This window comes from Neopsephotus bourkii, unplaced genomic scaffold (assembly GCF_033783945.1).
Source record: "Neopsephotus bourkii isolate Nb327-2 ecotype Australia unplaced genomic scaffold, CSIRO-AGI_Nbou_v1 NB_257, whole genome shotgun sequence".
NCBI lineage: Eukaryota > Metazoa > Chordata > Aves > Psittaciformes > Psittacidae > Neopsephotus > Neopsephotus bourkii.
The window spans coordinates 1901956-1921637 of NW_026900766.1; the positions used below are offsets into that span (position 1 = coordinate 1901956).

Genomic DNA, 19682 nt, shown 5'->3' on the forward strand with positions numbered 1-19682 from the left:
ATTTTAATTACCTAAGATATGATTCATTTCTTTGGAATTCACATCTTTAAAAATTTTAAGCTGTAGAATCTTTGTTTTTTCATGCTTCTTCAGTCAGTGAAGTTATTTTGTGGTACCAGTAACATGATATTCAGTAGTACTCCAAACCCTAACAGATTCTAATCCTTTACCCAGAAGAACTATTAAAATAGCACAACTTGTCAAGAGAACAGATTTGTAAGATTACAAGCAGTTTTTAATTAAACTGTTCTACTTAAAAGCTGGTCAAGAGTTACACCGAGTAAAAAGGACTCCATAATGACTTTTGAGGGTGGTACCAGTCCATTGCAGATCCCAGGTGAGGTTTTCTCGCCAAGAGCAAAAACCTACTTCTTAAACCTAAAGTAAAACCTGTGGGCTATATGATATAATAAACCCAGTTTTGCGGACTTGCTAATCCAGTTAGAGCCAACAGGAACTTTTCATGAGTAAGGATCCCTTAGAGTAAAGGTCACAAAGACATGAAATGTTACTCACATTTCATGGGGGAGGAAGAATTTAAAATACTAAATATATAATGCATTCTGTGCAGCCAATATAACTGTACTTACAGAGCTGGAGTAATGTGTAGATTAATTTGACAAGGGTTCTGTTACACCAAGAGAGTAGCAATCAGCTTCATCAAAATGAAAGAGGAATTAGCAGAGGGAGAACACAACAGTTTTCATGTTAAATATTTATGGCATGCTGATATCATATTTGGCAATGAACTGGAGAAAATCCTGATCCCAAATGAAGCATACAGTACTTAATTTGCACATTATGTAGTTCAAGTTTACCCTTTTGCCCTCCCTCCACCTTCTTCCGAAGATGGAAAACACTCCATCTTCTTCCACCACCCTCCTCATACTGAAAACATTAAAACCAAACTTGTGCCTTAATCTTCAGCTCTTTCCAGAAACCAGCAGAGTTCTTTTTTTTTGCAATTATCCACAGAAGAACTGCAGTTATGAAAACGTTCTTATGAACATGTTTAAATTATATTATAGCTCACTGATGTGCTACAAGGCAATTTGTCATCAGTTTTAATTTAGAAGCCACAGTATAAGAAGTGCTAGTGAGCACAAGAAAGCCTAAGAAGAGACTGGGAATCAAGTGACATCTAGTGAAGACAAAGGACAAATCTGTTCTTCTCTGAGAAGAAAGGCTAAGATGTACTTCAGAGTTTGGAAAGAAACACCAGAAACCAGGGACTGAGGTTAGGGTGGGATTGCTAAACTGAAAATAAATCACCTAACAGCAAAGAAATGAAACCACACCAAAACAGCTCACAAAAATCTGATGTTTGTTAGCCTTTTTACAGCAGAAAGGAACCGTGCTGTTCAAGCGAAGATGGGTGTAACAATGTGGCTATAAATATGCCTCTTCGTTTCTACAAATGATTTTGAAGAAAACAGAATATTAGACAAGATTTTTTAATTAGTCTGACATGTAAGTACCCTAGCAGACCACAGCAGCTTCAGCTTCCATAATTGTTTTTAGAAGTGCACAGTTCAGCCAAAATGTCTTGCTATTTTGCTTTTACATTAGGAAGAAAAAAACCCACCCATGTGGTATGCCATGCAAAAGGCTGAAGAACACAGGCTATGTTCCCTTGTTACAGGTCAGATCATCTGTATCTGCTGATCTTTCAACTGCAGGGAATGGTTAAGAAAAGTAACTTCTGCAGGACTGAAAAACTTCAGCTGATAGCATTATATTGGGCTTCCACCAACTGCAATTGCAAATGGTCTCACTACATCTCAGCAAGTCTCCTGCAGGTGTAGACACTGTTTAAGCATCTTTTCAGAGTTTCACACTACTGCACAGTAGCCAGTTTGAGTTAAATCAAACCAGCTGAAGTTCAGCATGTTCACCTTCCCCTCCCACAATATTCTCTTTACTTCAGTCTATTTAACATGTTTTCTGCAGTCTACAAGAGGAACTACCAAAGAAGCCCTGAACACCAGGTCTTGAACAGGTACTGTAGGTTACCTCTCACAAGTCAAGGTCACTTCAGCCTCTTACTCAAGAATATCAATCTACTCATGTGCTTAGCAGTGCTTGTTTACAAAATCCTGCTTTCAGTGTATCTAACAAATAGTCCGTAACTTCAGTTCATTTTCTTGAACAGTATTAGTAGTTTACATTTTTTATACCACTGAAATGCTTTTAATAACTCCCTTCGGACTAGTTTTTCACTGTGACTTGGATCAACTGACTCTTCCCCCCCCAGTTCAGCATCACAGACTGCCATGCTGACAATGTTTACCAGAGGCACCAGCCTGTCCTCTAAACACACACAGAGGAAGAGGCTGCAGTAAAAAAACTCTCATTCTCACCCACAACGGTTTTGTTCCAGCCCTCAAAGCTGGGAATGAATTAAATGCCCTCCTAGTTTGGGCTTCCTATACCAAGTATGGCACAGTAGAGTCCTCCCTGTGCTTCTACATTAGCTGGTCCCAGGCTTCATTCATTTAATTTCCAGCTACAGCAATATATTACTTCTAGACAAGAGAAACCACATTACCACAAGTTTCCCATCCTCAGATAAAGATCATGAAACTTTTCACCCTAAGGGTTGTTTCATAGTACAGTGTTTTTGACACGGGGCACCAATGGAAAGAGTTAAGTGGGCAGAGGGTGAGTGGTTGGAAGGGAAATACTGTGTCCTCATCCACTTCAAACCAACACACCTGATGACTAGAAGAACAAATGAATGCATAGAAAATAGAGTACAAAATTAAGCATACAAAATTAAGTCCATTTTCCCATAAATCTAGACCAAATCTACCTTCTCACCTCCACCCTTCAATACTGGCAAAAAAAAATAAATCTACTCTGCTTGTTAGAGAGTAAATTCATTAACATGATACAAAATTAAAGCTTTTTAATGACATAAGTTCGCTTGTGCAACATTCACTAGCTTTGAAAATGCCACTTCAAAATAGCCTATAGCTGGAAAGAGGATTTCCAACAATTTTACATTACAACCTATACATATAGGGAAATGCCATTTGTATCAGTCTTCCACAAAAATATTACAGCTATTTTAAGTCACTGGGAGATAAATGAAGACACAAGAAATTTGCACTAACATGTGAGAAAACATTGAGACTTACAAAAAAAAAAGGTTTAATAAGATCTTAAGGTCTTTTCCAACCCCAACTATTCTATGATCCTATGATTCTAAAACAGCTTCTGAAGAACTGTATTAAAGCGATTTGTGCCTAGTGCTGCATTTAGTACGTATGCTTACTTATGATACAAAACTGACTTTGCTGCCATACAGCAAACTTTGACAGTTTAATTTATGCACAAATAAGGGTAGCTCCAGCATGCACTCCTTATACCACTACAGCACAAACCTCTTAATAAATTATTCTGCTTCATTCTCGTAAAGCTTCTTAAAGCCAAAATTCATATTTTTTAATGTTAAAATGCTCTACCATCTGTACTTTCTAAGAACCAAAGGTTTGGGGCTTTTGTTGTCGGTTTGTTGGGTTTTTTTCCAGGGAGAAAAGAAAAAGGCTAACAAGGTATTTAAACATTTGTGCAGAGCTTGGATGTCACAGATTTACTAAGCTGTATGTATAAGGATCTCTTCCCTCCTTCTCACATTGCCCTGTGCACTGCATTCATAAAGATACTTCCCTTTAGAGATCCCTGCAGCAGAAACAGGAATTAAAACCAAATCGGAACATGTAACAAAATTGAAAGGCTTACAGTTAATTCAAAGCCTCACTCCCAAGGACAGTTGAGAGGCCACTGTCAGGCACGACACAGCCCTAGACTCACCGCGTTGGTAGCTTACTTGCATCATTTTGGGGTCTATCATGTCAGTACAACAGCGTGGAATGACCTACCAGAAGGAAGCAGAGGTAGAAGGAAACCAGAGGAGAATAAAAGAAGCAACAAAGAGTAAAAAGTACACAGGCATCTAGTTCCTTCCAGAAGTCAGCAAGTTTACTATATAAATAATCAGGCAAAAAAAAAAAAAGTGTCAGACAATACCAGTGGGAGCTATCATAACAGATTTCAGCAGTCTGGAGAAGACAAAGCAGATAGACTGGGAAGGAATTCAGGACAGACACATGCAGAGTGGCTACCTGTCTTTGGACTACCTCCAACACATCTAGGTACACACTATGCAGACAGAAAGGTGACTTAAAAGGGACATGGCCTCATATAAAAATGACACCAAGGGATTTTAGCAGAGTTTACTGTTAAGTAAGATCAAGGACACAATCAGGAGGGTTAACAGCAATGAAGGGGAAAGCTTCTGTGTTGGTCACATGGAGAGCAAGACAATTTCGAAGGAAATGGTAGAGCAAAGAAGCAGTAAGCTGTGTGAGCAGGAAAAAGGGAGAAAAGTTTTGAACTGCTCTGCTGGAAAAAGGCAAATGCACAAGAATAATAAAGGGTGACCACACGGCTGTCAAAGAACATGATCAATGAGAAACAGCTATTCTGACAGGATAAGAAAGTGAACTCAAACTAAATCAGGCATGGAAATGGGAAGCAGCATCAAGAAACCTAAGGGTTCATCTCACAAAAAGGAAAGGACTAAAGAGGTAAAGGCTTACACTTGAGAATTAAGGAAGCAGCCGTGAAGAGAGCAGAGGACAGTATAGGTCAGAAGCTCAAAGGAAAGGAAGAGGAAGACAGTGAACACAAGATCAGGTAATACAGGGAAGGCTTAAGAAAAAAAAAAAAAGTTGTTCCTCATCTCTCATCATTCAGACTTTTGACAATATTGGGTAAGGAACCCAAACATGAGAGCAGAATGACAGAAAAATCATCAGCACTGAGCTATGAATAGCAGACAACTTTTGAGATCATTTAAAGCCAGGGCAAGAATATTGTGAAGCTGGCGACCACAGGATCACCTGAGGTTAAGGAGACGGAGGAGAACAGCAAAAACGAGGCTGCTGTCCACCACCACCTCCCAGGCAGGCTGAATTGCTTGCTACCAGGAGCATAGGCATCTTCTCCGCAAAGAAACTGTAAGATATTTAAACAGTGACCTCTAATGGACATATCACACAATACCGGTATTTCCACCGGCAACAGAAACATTCCAGGTATGATCAGGTAATGACACAAAAGCCAGAATCTCCAAATAGGTTCCCCAGATCATTACAACACCAACTAATCATCTCAGGCAAGTAAATCAAATAACTGTTACAGGAGTTACAAGTGATCAAAAACTGAAGCTTATCCCCCAAAATAAGTGAAAATAAAACACATCAAGTTGTCCACATTCTGATGACCAGCACTTGTACCTGCTGTCAATGCTGAAGTAACTTTTGACATCCCAGCCTGTCTTCCAGTCACACCTTCCCTTCTGTGCACTCCCAGGTAGAATTACAGCTAACCTGAATTTCCTACTGCTCTTCAAGCACACTTCCCATTCATGATTTTAATTATCAAATATGGATTTTAATTATCAAACATCATCAGCATACCCAGTAAGGATATTAGTAAGGACTACACTAGGACATGAAATTTCAACAAATCTGACGAACATTTGTCATGACTCCCATTTATTTTGATGTTAGACAATGGTTCCAAAAGACACCTAGGTTAGGACCAGACAATCTATGCAGGCCAGCAGCATAAGCATGACTGTTTCCTTCTCACCTGTATATTGCATAAAACACTTTAAGACACTAAATGATGGAACAAAAAGCTCCCAGAACAACATATGGGGACAACAGCCCAGGTAGCAACATTAAGAAAAAACCCAAATACACACTTCCTCCCTCTACTTTGAATGGATTGTCACAAGAGACCCCGTTGTGGAATCATCTCAGGTTTGTCATTTACACAGCAAGTGGCTCAAAAGACTGCAGGATTACAGCTATTTAGCTTCACCTAGAGTTTAGCTTCTGATTTTGCAGCAAAAATTCTCACTGAGCAGGTGAAGACAAACTAAGCTGTTTCAGAAGTTACGTAGAGCAGAAGCAGCCAGTTTAAGACTCCTCCAATTAGCAGAGCACCAGAGAGCTGAAAACAAATCCAGCCAGTTCTCCAGAAAAATCAATGCAGATGTAAGCATTTCTGATAAGGAATGATTTAAACTTGTAAATGCATAAGCACCAGCAGGATGAATAGCATACTAAAAGTGTTAGCAACAGCCATGCCACAAGAATATTCGAAGTATGATGGAGTTAATAGTGTGGTCCTTACACTCGCTTATGTAACTTATTTTTACTAGAGTTTTCTGGCAAAAAAAATCAACTATGTTTACATGAAAATACGCATATCTAGTGTTACATGTATTTATTCTTCCAGATAGGCATATTTACTCTAAACAGCAGGGGAAAAAAAGAAAGCAGAACACTCCTTTAAATGGCAGAAAACTAGCAGAAGATGCTAATATGACCTTAGTGTAGCATGTCAAGTGTCACTGCCACCAGCTTCCTAGCCATTTTAAGAACAATCTGCTAAGACAACTAATTACATAGCTTAAAAGATTAGGTCAACAGTGTCAAATATGAGAATATGAACTTGAAATTTAGCCTTTTAAAAATGTGTGTTGTCTATTGAAATGTCTACATCCATTTGTGAAAGAATAGTAAGACTCAGACTTGGTGAGTTACTTCTCAGGAGAAGCAGTGGTTTTACCTTCCCATAAAAGAAACCCAAACACTGCAATTAGAAGGGCTGACAGAATCCTGTGGCTAAGAGAACAGATACACTTGCAGCCTGCTGATCTAAGGACTACTTTAGAAGAAAGCAGGAATTGAAAGTTAAGATTTAATGTAACTCAACTTTACAGTAATGGCAATCCTTAAACTCGTATTCTGAAAACTAAAACTGCTTTAAACAAATGGTGTACTCTAGATTTTTCTTGAATAAAGACAACCTGAACACATTCTTCTTGGACACTTCTTACGATCATATCTTTATCCCTCCACAGTCAGGTCTACAGATAAGACTCATAGCTAGGACACAGGTTAGCTACTTAGCTTTTAATTCTGGTGCTCATGCAGAAGCATGTCACCCTCCCCAGGCTCAGTTCTCAGACAGCTAAATTCACCACAATTCAGGTCTTGCAGGAGCTTCAGCCTCTCTTCTCTTCCTCAAAGCAAGGTAGATGCCTGATATTTGCCCAGTCAGTTGTGTGTTCAGCTGAACTCTCCTTTTAGCTATGTATAAGACTTGTAACGTGTCATACAGAAGAGACAATTAAGTGCTTGTAAGTCTGTTAGTTTTCAAAAGTAGAAGAATTTTTACAAATCCGAGAGAAAAAACAGGTCACCAAGAGTCTTGTTTACAAATTGTTTCATCCTTGTGCCAACTAAGCAGCCATTCAGACAGAAGGTATCAGAGCAAATGATCAGCACCAAAGTTCTGCCTTGCAGCACCAGGTACCCATCTGTGGATGAGTTGTCTGATGACAGGCATTAAATGGAGGTGTGCAGAACAAGCTGCTATCTCAAGGTACCTGCAACCCTTCAGAAGCTGCACAGAAAGCTAAAGTGGCTGGATACAACTAACTGCCTAGCTATGAAGCAGCTCAAGTTCAGAGAAAGGTCTCTCCCTGCAGTGACCTGAGGGAACACAAAAGCCACCAGCTGGGTGGCCCCATAGCCTAACTCCACCAGGGGCTGATAACTGATGTCAGGCAGCAATATGCCCAAAGCAAGTTTAACATAATGCTTTCCCAAAACATTCTCCTAGCTTCAAGCTGTTTATAACTTCACTATCTTCTAAACTAAGGGTAGAGCTGTGTGTTTGATAGCAATGTTTACAGTTTTCCCTGCCTGGATTTGCTCAGTCATCATGCACACATTAGATGCCTGGAAACTGCTGGTCAAATTTATAAATAGATGGAGATTTATTTGAAAACTTCAACAAGGATAAAAACAGAATAGCAAGATGCCAGCCTATAGGACACTATATAATCAGAAACAGGGCCTAGAATAACTGATTCATACTTCTTACAGCCACTCACATAATAACCATAATTTTATTCACTTACTACTGCTACAACAAACCATTTAAGCTACACATTAGTAGCCAATAAACCGCATCCAGAGAAGTGTTTATGTGCTAGAATCTAAAAATATTCTTTTTTTCCCTCTCATGCTTAATCCTATGCAAATGCTCAGAACCTTAAGTGAGTTTTTCACATTTATACATATGTTTTAAATTACACATACTATCTTTACTGCTTGTGTGGCAAGCAGAGTTCAGTAGGTTGAGGTTTATTGGTTGGTTTGTTTGTTTGGGGGTTTGTTGAGATTTCTAAACTCATCTCAGTTTGTAAAGATTTGTGCTCTCATGACATGTTATTCATCAGCACCACACTTAAGGGCTTCTTTACTATGAGAAGCAGGATCTAAGGTAATAATTGAAGGTGGTGTACACAGCACAAGCAAGACAACTTACACAGAAGATTTTGTTTTGACAGAAGTAGACTGCTTGACTTTCACATCTGAAGCTTGCATTCAGCTGGTCTTGCTCACATGCTTAGTTATAGATCCAATGTAGTTGAGTTGTAGTTTATTTTCACCTGCCTCAGTCAAATTAACCACACATCTACTAAAATGTAAACTGGATTACAGATCTTCCAGTATGTGGCTGATCTGTACTGCAGTTGGAAAGACATGTTGAACATTGCTGCTAAGTCACAAGCTCAAACTCTTTGATTTTAATAAAGTGCTTCATCAATAAGCACTTTAACAGTGACATTGTGATGTATTAAAATAAATCAAACTAGCAATATCCCATTTTCGGTGTTGCTCAATTGACTGTAATGAAGTCCAAAACAAGTATACTTACTTGTAAGCTTGTTGTGACTCAGAACCAGCTGTGTGATGTGAGACAATGTAACTGCAAATGAAGAGAGAAAGAAGTTAGTTTATGGACAATGCAACTGAAAGTTTATATCTGTTTCAGCCAAAAAAAAAAAAGGGGGGGGGGGGGGGGGAAGTTATTATCTCCACTTCAGTTACTCCAGATTCACAAGCACTATCACAATAAGCAAGACAAGCTCAAGACTTACGGACTTGTCCAGCCACTCCTCTGCCCCTTTACTTCATGTTTAGGCCAGACTGGACAGAGCCTTGAACAACCTGGTCTAGTGGAAGGTGTCCCTGCCCATGGTGAGGGGCTGGAACTAGATGATCTTTAAGACCTTCAAGGTTCCTTCTAACCCAAAACATTCCGTGATGCTGTGACCTATCACAACTTGAGTAATAAGTACTGGTGTCTCTCAGGAGAGGTCCAATTCTGGGCCCACAAACACCTTTTTCATTCCCACCCTTTCAACACTTCCCAAGTTAAAACTGATAGGTACTCTTAACATTTATTCCAACAGAACACATGACACACCAGCAATTACATTTTCACACGTTCCAATTCATTATCAAGTCACTTCCAGATTTAAGTGCTAAGTATCAATAGCTGCATTTACAACCTCACACCCATGAAGCATGGTAGCAGACTAGTGTTGTTGTCTTGTGGTGAATGATGAAATGACAGCATGCAATATTTACTCAAAATTAACTGAATGATCTGATTGATCAAAGCCCCTCAGATTCCACCTTATTAAACAAATAAGTGTGAGGCATAAGACAACTAGAGACCAGTACTCCTCCTACATTTCTTCATCCTTTACATTTCTTCCTATTTCCGCCCTTCACACCAGCATTGTTTTCCCTAGGAGATGCATACCCCACAGCTGACAACAGTATCTGATCAGATAAACATGCTAAATAGTCAAGAGGAGAAACTCACACCTTGAAGGAATTCTCAGACATATCCCCCCTACTTGTAAAAAGTTTGCTGTATTTTATTGGTACTAGAAAAAAATGTAGAGGTTTTCCTCCACCATGCCTTTTCCTTACTTGCATTGTAGCCTCTCCAAAGCAGCTCTAGAACATACCTTTATGCTCCTCTTAGGCAGCTGGGAACATTTCCTGCCTGAAGGACAGCTGTAGTGCCATGTCTCTCATCCCTCAGAGCTTTCCTCAAGCAATAGACATCACTAACATTAGCCCAGAGACAGCCCACGCGCATCTTGCTACCTTAGGGAATGAAGATATCCTGGTGAGTATGTGTGAAAGCTGGCCATGCCAGCCAATACTTACTAAATTGTGATTTGGAGGAAACAGCTTGAAGAGCTTTTACTTACTGATACAGCATCATGTGTCGGCTAACCTTTGAAAGCTCAGAACTTAAAAGAGGCAAATATAACCTGTTGGCAGAATGAACACAGTCACCACAGTTGCCTGTGCAATCACAGGTTGTGAAGGAAGGAAAGGCAGGAAGGAGGAAGGAAAAGCAGGAAGGAGAAAGGAAGAAACAGTGCACCCACCCTACATTCTCCTAAAATATGAGCACTCCAAGTATTGCCTACACTGCCACCTCTCAAAGCACAACAGAAGGACAGAGAAAGAAGGCCAAAGAAAGTCTGTAAGAGTACTGTGGAAAAATCAGCATTAAAAGGCAGGCAAGAACAGCATTCTCCCCAAAGAGTTCTAAAACCATAAAGCTCTCTAAAACATAAAAGGCACATCAGCATCTGAACCATAAGCAATCATTTAACACTATTGATTACTTACACATAGAGCTAAACAGAGGAATGCAATTCCCACAAAAAAATTATAGAAGATGCTGCCTGGCAAGGGTCTGCACCAACCACCCTGAAGGTGCACGGACTGGAATGTCAAATTGGGCAGCCAGGCACAGAGCGAGTTCTAACAACTTTTGCACTGTTTCTTTTTTCCTTTGAAGCTGATGCTTCCTTTGGTTTATTACAGCAGAACAAAGACAAAGGCTGCTACTCCACTTCTGTGGTCTTTCAGTTTTGCACAGAGCTGCGACAGCTTCAGCACAGAATCCAAAATTCAGATAATCTGTTCTTTTGTTTGCTGGAGTCCATAATGAACTTCATTACTTTAAAGCCAGCAATCCCCATTATACGCCTTTTAATATATCAGCTAGACCAACTTGAGAAACTATACGAGGAAAGGCTCAAATTCAGGTCATACCTCCACCAATATGATGGCCATTTCTACACTCTTTTCTGCCACCTGTTCTATGATCAGGATCTGACTTCTATGAAGGCTTACTTGTTAAGACTAAGATTAGACATGTCCAAGGCTACCAAAATAAAGCTCTTTAAGACAGCAGTAAGGAGGTAATCCTGATTGTGCCCCACAAAGCAAAACACCCATTTAAAGCACACAAATCAGAATGACAACTCACACAGAAAATACTAAATGCTGATTTTAGTCTGTTTTTGTGCTCAGGATGTAATCCAGTATTTAAAATAAAAAATATGATAAATCATATTTATAGCTCCTGCAAGAAGCCAGCTTATCAGGAGACACCACTTGTTTGCAACATATTTGCACCACAGAAGTATAGTCTCTGAAATGCACTAAGTGTGAAACAGCAGCATACACGCAAGCACTTGCTCTGGATCACTTACAAATTGAACTAAAAAACCAAAAGAGTAAGAAATGTTTTATTAATAGAGAACTGAGGCAGACCTTGCTCTAATCCATGTGTACACAAATGATGAACCTTTCCTAACATGATTTCATCATTTCTATACACAAGAAGTGAGGATGCGTACTCAAGGACAATTAAGCTTTGCAGCTGCAGACTCGGGTCTTCTGAACATCAAACTCCTGCTGAATTTGAGTATCATCAAAAGTTCTGTGCATATTTAAAGGTAAGCCTGTGGACTAAACCATCAAGCCATGTGTACTGCTGGCCTTTAACAACACAAGCTTACAAGCATTATTCTCAATACTCCCTCTCCATATTTGTCACATTGTCTTCTTCAAACAGTCTATTCTCAATACAGTTTCCTCTCACGTCTATGCAGAATAGAATAAAGTCCCAACATGAAAAATTTCAAGGCCAAGATTCCTAGACCAAAGACATTTCAATCTGGACTCTACTACCCAAATGCGACCGAAGCTTGGACACCTTGTCTGAAACTATCTCAGTTAATCTCGATGTGTGACAAAGAGCCCCACTGCATCTTTGGCCTGCAAAGCAGGCTGACATCTTCCAAAGGAATAAAAAAGGCAACGTTCCACTGTTAGTTTGAAAAGAGCAAAGGTTTAGGCATCTGTGCTCTGGACTACTTCCAGTAGCACTTTAGTCATATCTAGATAAGAAGATCTTCACTATTGAAAGATGCAAAGCTACCACGAGTCTGAAGACAGATTTGCAAGCATTTAAGAAAAGAAGCCTGGTTATAAAGCAGCATTTGGTCACTCATACAAGGAGAGGAATTTGCTCCCTTAACATGAAACTGGCCTTGTGTGAAACAAGTCTGGAAATGCCATTTTTTTTCAGCACACTTGCACTCACCTAATCCTGTGAGGAGTACTGTGCAGTGGGAACAGCTGACTGTGGTTTTCCTTATCCTGTACACAAAGTCAACTTTTCATGACAACTATCAGCACTTCTGATAAAGACATTTGTCTTCAGCAACTAATTAACATCCCAGAGTATCATCTAGAAGCCGAAGGGGTCCTGGTGGAGCCATTTTGCTTGAGACATGTGCAGTGCAGGTAAGCCTAACTGGCAGGACTTGCTGAGCATCACTCCACAAGTGATGGAGTGAACTGTAATCCAGTATTCACCTCAAGTGCCAGCCCCTAGGATTCAAAGGGCACCACAATTCCTATGGGAGGATTACTGTAACCTGTCTATGTTGACACTTGGAGGAGCATCTAGATGTTAAACACCAGCTCTTTCAAGACTGCAGCCCTCAGATGCCTTGTTAACATTACAGTAATGAGTCCACAGGCAGCAAGTTATTTTGATTTCAAGAATGCACCAGGTACGCACACAGAAGTTTGAGGGTCAGGATACTAACATTTGCCAGAGCAATTGATACACATAGTAATAATAAGTTCTCATTATGGTCTCAGTCTCACTATTGCTTCGAAACACTGGGTCAAGGGAAGAATATTAAAGCTGTTCCCTTTTGGCCTTAGTATCAAGCCTTTTATATACTTATGTAAGTTTACTTCACATAAAATACTTAGATGACAAAACTACTTTTTTTTTTTTTTTAAAGGGGGAAAAAAACCAACCCCAAAACAGGAAGATCTTGTTGAACCAAGATAAGCCATTGTCTGTCCCATTGGAGGAAGTTAATGCAGGATGAGCATTATGGTATTGTAAAAAATGACTTACAAGTATTGTACCCCTCCATCTTCTGTGCTTTGGTTATTTTAGGAGCAGGCAATTACCTCAACACTAACTTTCTGATAAGTAATTCTAGGCATGTTAATTTCTACCACACACCATGTACTTTATGTAAAATATGAATAGCTTACAGATGGAATGATAACAAGAGCAAATTAACACTTAGAGTAAACAGCAATTCATCCAATATTCCTTCACTGACTGTAAGACTACAGAGCACCAGATGTCTCAAGTTATCTGGGCAAAATAATTCCTTAACTCATAGCTTTCCTATATCGATCACTTAAGGATACATAAATGAGAGATCAGAGACTGGTCCCTGCTTCAAAAACAATTCCCTCACTGTTGATGGCTGTTTAAAGTCCTACCCATAAATGCCCTAGCCGTCACCGTAAGGGAAAAGATGCATCATGCCCTAGTTGCTGAACCCAATTGTTCATCCTACAAGAGGTCTGTTAATGCTAACATTACCTGTCTGTGTTGGGTTCTTTGTAAACAAACATGATCTATTTATTTCACAATATGGAATTACACTTAAAGCAAAAAAATAAAACCCAAACCATTAGAACATGTCCACAGGGCAAGGCATTTTTAAAACTCTTCATGTATGGATGACAGTTATAGCATAGATGTGCTCATAAATGGTGCATTCGTCTTACTGCATGCCAGAATAAGGAAAAAAGCCTTTAAAGTTTAAAACTGTTTTGCATGGTCTGTACATTAATATGATGAACTAAAGCATGGAACACCTAGATCAAGGAATATTCATAGTCTCAAATTAAATCTTTTATCTACAGAATGTTTTAGAAGAGCTTTCTCATATTACATTTATGAAAGCCTTGAAAATTCTGATGCTCTGAAGGCCTATAGCACAGTTTTAGTTTGTCCTTTAAGACATTAGGAGAAAATGTAGAAGTGCCTGGATTCGAGGAATATTCCAAAGATGGAACTCAACTTCTAATGGCATTAATGAACTCCTGAGCAAGCAGCATTTCAGCGACTAGTGGGCTTTTCTTTGTATATCTGAGCACCACATTATAAACAAGCTGACAACTCCAGTCTGCCTTTATTAAACACAGAAGTTGGAAGAGATGTAGAGGCTGCCAAGCTTGTAAGTCTAAGTTAACTTAAGACAGTTTCAGATACCAAGTGCTCATCTCCATCCATTCCACCCTGATTTTGAAGAAGACACTGGTACTTGACAGAGGCAGGTTTAGTCTGTTTTTTTTCTCTCCCACACCTGCTACAGACGGTAGAAGTCAAGGCAAAAGAAAATACAAGTGGCTGCCCTGCTTTGTATCAAGTCATTCATTCACTAGACTGGAAATAAGCCAGAAAAAAAATCCTATCCAAGCCAGGGCATGTATTCCCCATTGTCTTTTCTCCTCTTCGCACCCATGTAACAGCAGTCTTCTCTGACCACTTATGGTTGTTTTCTGAGTTTGTTGTGTTTTTTTCTTTAAACACACATGACAAGAATAGGTCTGCACATAAAAGAAGAGGATGGGCACACTGAGCAAGATGCTACACATTGTGATGCTGCTAAATCCTTGTGTCTGCACTAACGTTATGCAAATTAAATTAATAAAGCTTACATAGGAGTCCACTAGCCACTCTGCAGCAAGTACTCACATACGCAGTGGAACAAGGTTTGGTCCTTTTCTTGAAGGATAATGAAGACTACAGGGAGTGGTCTACTTTCAAGAGTTACTGACTATTGTGGGAAGGACATTCACAACCATTAAATAATTACATAAGACAAAATCCATGTCAGGGGCTATTGAACATAGTAACTTAGGAGTATCCGCCAACTTATTAAGTCCTTAAACCTCAAATGGCCAAAACCAGTGAAAATGCCATCGAAATGTTCCCTCCAGTCATAACTTAAACTTATCCTTATCTCCAAACATCTACTAGTGGCCTTCATTAATAACAAGATGCTGTGAAAGAACAGCCATTGGGTATGACTCATGATGGCTGTTTTTAACAAAGATCTTTATTTCATTGAATAAACCCCCAAAGTTTCTGAAAAAGCAAGCTTTAACACTACACTGAATTGGAAAGATACCCAACACACCAGCTCACTCATTTAGCTTCCCTGCCAGTTCCGAGAGCCAGAGAAAGCCAAATCACCCCATCTATACTAGAAAAGATCATCCATTAGGAGTCAGATGACAGGGTTAGAAAGCCAGCAAGTTTAACATCTTCTCAAACCGTTCCCTAAAATTCACAGGTAATACCAAGTCATTACTTTTTTTTAAGGTGTATTTGGAGGAAGTAATTCCTTCTCCAGATGGGAAGTGGCAAATACTTTGACAATTTAAAAAAAAATATAAAATGACAAAACCAACATCAAACAAAAAAAAACCCAAAACCAAACGCCAAAACCCCAGCTTATAAACCTTTCTCTGCCAGAGCGCAGAGTAACTGAAAAAGCAAGATCACAACTGAACAAAAAGCAGTCATCACCGCCCCCTCCCCTAATTTCCATCTCAGATTGGAGAAGACCACACATCCCCATGCTATATCAAGTCACACAATGTGCACCAAGAGTACCTGCACACAGACTTCTCTGCTGCAGCCTAACTGGGGTATCTCAAGTCTACACCTCATGCAGGGAGCTCTCTGCAAAACAAGCTTCAGATGCTTCATCAGTCATCTGGCATCAGGGACAGGGCCTTGAGCAACCTGGTCTAGTGGGAGGTGTCCCCCATGGCAGGGGGTTGGAACTGGATGATCTTAAGGTCCTTTTGAACTCAAACTATTCTATGACTGCTCGTGGACCACACTGTGGTCCCTGACCCTCTCTGCACAACTCACCCAAAACAGTCTTTGCACAAGAACAGCTTTTCTTACTTCAGTGCCACTGGTGTGCTTTACTGCTACCTTTCTTCCCCCACCTGAAGGATTAAAGCTGGGTAATTAATTATGTGCTTTAGTGCTGACAACAGGCACCGAGCCTACTTAAAAGCAACACTGCTCTGGTGCTGCACCATAATGCACTCTGAATGCATTAGTTTATCTGAAAGGGCTAAGCATAGTTCTGAAAGCAGGTCTGTAAGACTACTCTGTCTCAAAGAACTGTTTATCCAATCAAAATACAGTGAAGCTTTCTGTTTAACGTGAGTTATATACATATATATATATAATCTTCCTGAAAGCCCACATGCAATTCTGAAGCGTTACAGAACCTAGTTCTGCACAACTGTACTTAAGTCTTAATCTTTTCCTGATGTGACTGATGCTTAGTAAAGAGCTAAACCAGGATATGGGTACAGTTTCAAGTTGGTTAGTTTGGATTCTGTTCTCACTGTATCACACACTTAGGAAAATTTCAGCCTGTGGCACACTAGCCAGTCACAGCTTTAATTCACTCTGTATCAGCTGTACCGTAACGTTATACACACTCCTAGCCAAAATAGAAACAAGAAGTTACTTGCCCTGCACTTCATATAAGTGTTCTCCAGAACCATGACAGCATGGTGCTACTGGCATGTTGCAACTGCTGTAGTTGATTTATAGTAAATGAAACACACCACGAAACACACTGTCACAAATCTGGAAGCACATGCAATCATGTAATACCCAGAGATGCTATTACTGTATCTATAATACAGTACTACCTTACTTTCCCCCAGAGACCAGCCACGTGTAGCTCCAGGCTGGTATCACCAATCCCTTTCAAAAACCAGTGGAGATGCTCCTTGGCAGTTTTTGCTTCAGTAGCAGGGAGGGGTAAGGACGGACAGGAAGCAAAGTCTCCCACCACTCAAGCGCCAGAATGAGAGCACTGAAAAACGGGGCACTCTGCAGGCTGCAGATGGTGCATGGGCAAAGGTGATAGAGAGACGGGTAGGGGTCCCAGCTCCCCACGCCGGTCTCTCCGGCGCAGCGGAGCAGTATTTGATCGTGACCACGCTGACGGCTCGTTACGGTGCTGTGGGGCGCTGGTAGCAGGGCGCTTCCCCCTGCGAACGAACCCCTCCCCGAGCCCCCGATGCCCAGACCTCCCATACACCACGGAACACCCAGAAGAGGCCTGGGCAGCCCCACCACCGCCGCGGGGCCACGGCAGCCGCCGGCAGCGGGAAGGCCCTACCACCACTCCCACCCCCTAACCCCCCCGCGCCCCGGATCGTCCCGGGACAAATAAGGAAGTTTCCGTGCTCTCCCCGCCCGCCGCCTCCGGTACCTACAGAGGCCGGGCACATCCAGCATGTTGGAGATGCCGCGGTCGCACATGTCCACCTCGGGCTGGTTCTTCTCCCTGCTCTCCTCCACGATCTTCTTCAGCGACTTGGACATGGTCTGGGCAAGGCATAAGCAGACACCGTGAGGCAGGAGGCGGCCAGGGCGCCCGCCGGGACACCGCGGGGACAGCTCCTGCCTGAGGGGACCGAGAGCAGCGAGCCCGCCCGCTCATTCGCTCCTCGCCGCCGCGGGGATCCCTTCCCGTCCCGCCCCGCCGCGCCCAGCCCAGCCCAGCCCAGCCCAGCCCAGCCCAGCCCAGCCCAGCCCAGCGGACCCCTGACCGGGACACCGGCCAGACTCCCGACCCTGGGCGGAGGGACGGGCCCACCGCTGCCGCCACAGGGACTCACCGCGCGGTGCTGCGCGGAGTCGCAGCCGGACACGGCAGGACGACAACCAGCAGCCCCCCGGGCGGTTCCCAGCAGCTGCACACACCCGCCCCGCCTCACCAAGCCTCATCCCACCGCCAGCCCCGCGCAGGCGTGCTGCGGCCCTGCCCCGGGAAGTGGAGACGCTCCCCACGCCTCCTCAGGGCGGCAGCCCGCCCAAGAGATTCCACCCACGGCTACGAAGGCGTCAGGCCAATCAGGGCGCCTTCCTCGGCGCAGGCCAGCTGGCAATTGGCTGGAGGAAGGTTCGCCGGCCAATAAGCCCGCCCATTAGGTGACTCGGCTTGGCTCTGTTCTGTGAATCTTGCCCTCCGGGGCCGCAGTCTTCGTCGTGTTCGGGTGTTCCGTGCTGCTGCTGTGCGAGCTGAGTGCCATTGCCAGGTCTGAGGGAGTCTTGCCCAGGAGGACAGCGCGGGCTTGTGTGAGGAGGTGCTGTGTACGGCACCTTAGGAGAGGGAACTGTGCTCTCTTCATGCTGCCGCTCTGGCGGCGGCAGTTCCTCACCATGCTCACTTGGGGCGCATGTGCGTCTGGAGGTTAGGTAACGGGTTAGCCCCATGCGTGAGCGTGATCACTCCTTCGCCGTTATTAGCTTCGAATGCTTACACAGCTGGCTTTTCAAAATGCAGCTTTAACACCCACTTCCATTTCTATAGCACGTGAAAAACGCTGTACAAGTGTTAACCCGAGAAGGTGGGTTGTGGGCAAAGCACCGTTTTGCACAGAGGAGAAATGTGCATTCGGGGGTCTCCCACAAAGCACCTGCAGCAGCAGCAGCTCCCCATGCCAAGGTGTGGAAAGCAGCAGGTCTGTGCGTAGGGTGGATGGGTAGCTCCATGCCCCAGCTAGTCAGCGACAGGAGAAGGGAGAAGCTGCCAAGCCATAGAGCTGGAAAGCTCAGACTCCCTAGGAATGACCAAGTAAGGTTTGAGGGCACTCTGAAGTTTGGCAAAAGCTGACTAAGGCAAAAGACATTATCCCCCCAAAATCTGAGTTCATCGAATCAATGTTTTCCATTTCTTCAGGTATGGATTTTCTAGTCAGCTGAGTGGCAAAACTATTCGCAAGGCTGGACCCAGGTTCAGTACTTTTAACTGACCTTGTCACCATGATGTTGGGAGTTACAGCCTTACTGCCCATGATGTATTAAGGCCTATGAGTTGTTTGATAGAAATTCCTATTTACTGTCATTTGACAACTATGGAAGTTCAGAGAAATTAATTGCAATCTATAAAATTGCCTAATACCATACTACACATTGAGAACCTCAGTCCTGACTTTTGCATATGCGCTCCCTAAGCATTGCATGGTGTTACTTACAAGCTTAAAGAGAATAACCATAGAAACCACAATGATGAATGTAAAGGTACCTAGACCAGGAAATGAGAAATACTGCTGGAGGTGCAGCTTTAGCTTTTCCTTTTTAAGGAATGCAGGGATGTAATTCTGAGTTGCAGAATTGAAGCACATTTATCGATAAGTGGTGTTTACTACCTTGAGACCTTCCCTCAAGTTACAGGCTGCCTTCAGGCCTTTCTTACAGAACACAGCTGGAAGAACTTCCTTTTATCTAGATTGCTCAGCAGAACACCTGGTCACTCCAATGTAGAAGACAGTGACATACAGTTCCTCTTTGCAGGAACATGAATTTGAACCCCTTTCCTGTCTAAGAAAGTGCCCTAATTGCCAGTAGTCAGTTGTCCTAGAGACCTAGGTGCTAATATGTGTACTGTTCTTGTCTCGCAAAGAATGAATGACTGCGGGCTTCATTTTAGTAGCAAAAGCTTAGGCTCTATTTTATAGATCTATTGTCTATAAAATATGGTCCTAACT

General features: G+C 42.2%; 1 protein-coding gene across 2 annotated transcripts in view; it reads right to left on the bottom strand.

The window, feature by feature from the left end:
- Positions 1-19682, bottom strand: part of RSU1 (Ras suppressor protein 1) — a 108631-nt gene that overhangs the window by 84832 nt on the left and 4117 nt on the right. Inside the window, exons 1-3 of one of the 2 annotated variants that reach the window (XM_061346133.1) lie at positions 17811-17925; positions 17406-17517; positions 8812-8862 (exon numbers count right to left, since the gene is read on the bottom strand). In XM_061346133.1, the coding sequence (XP_061202117.1) occupies positions 8812-8862; positions 17406-17514 (160 nt within the window). In that variant the 5' untranslated portion in view covers positions 17515-17517; positions 17811-17925. Of the gene's footprint in view, positions 1-8811; positions 8863-17405; positions 17518-17810; positions 17926-19682 lie in introns of those variants that run through there. The other variant, XM_061346132.1, reaches the window with a different exon arrangement.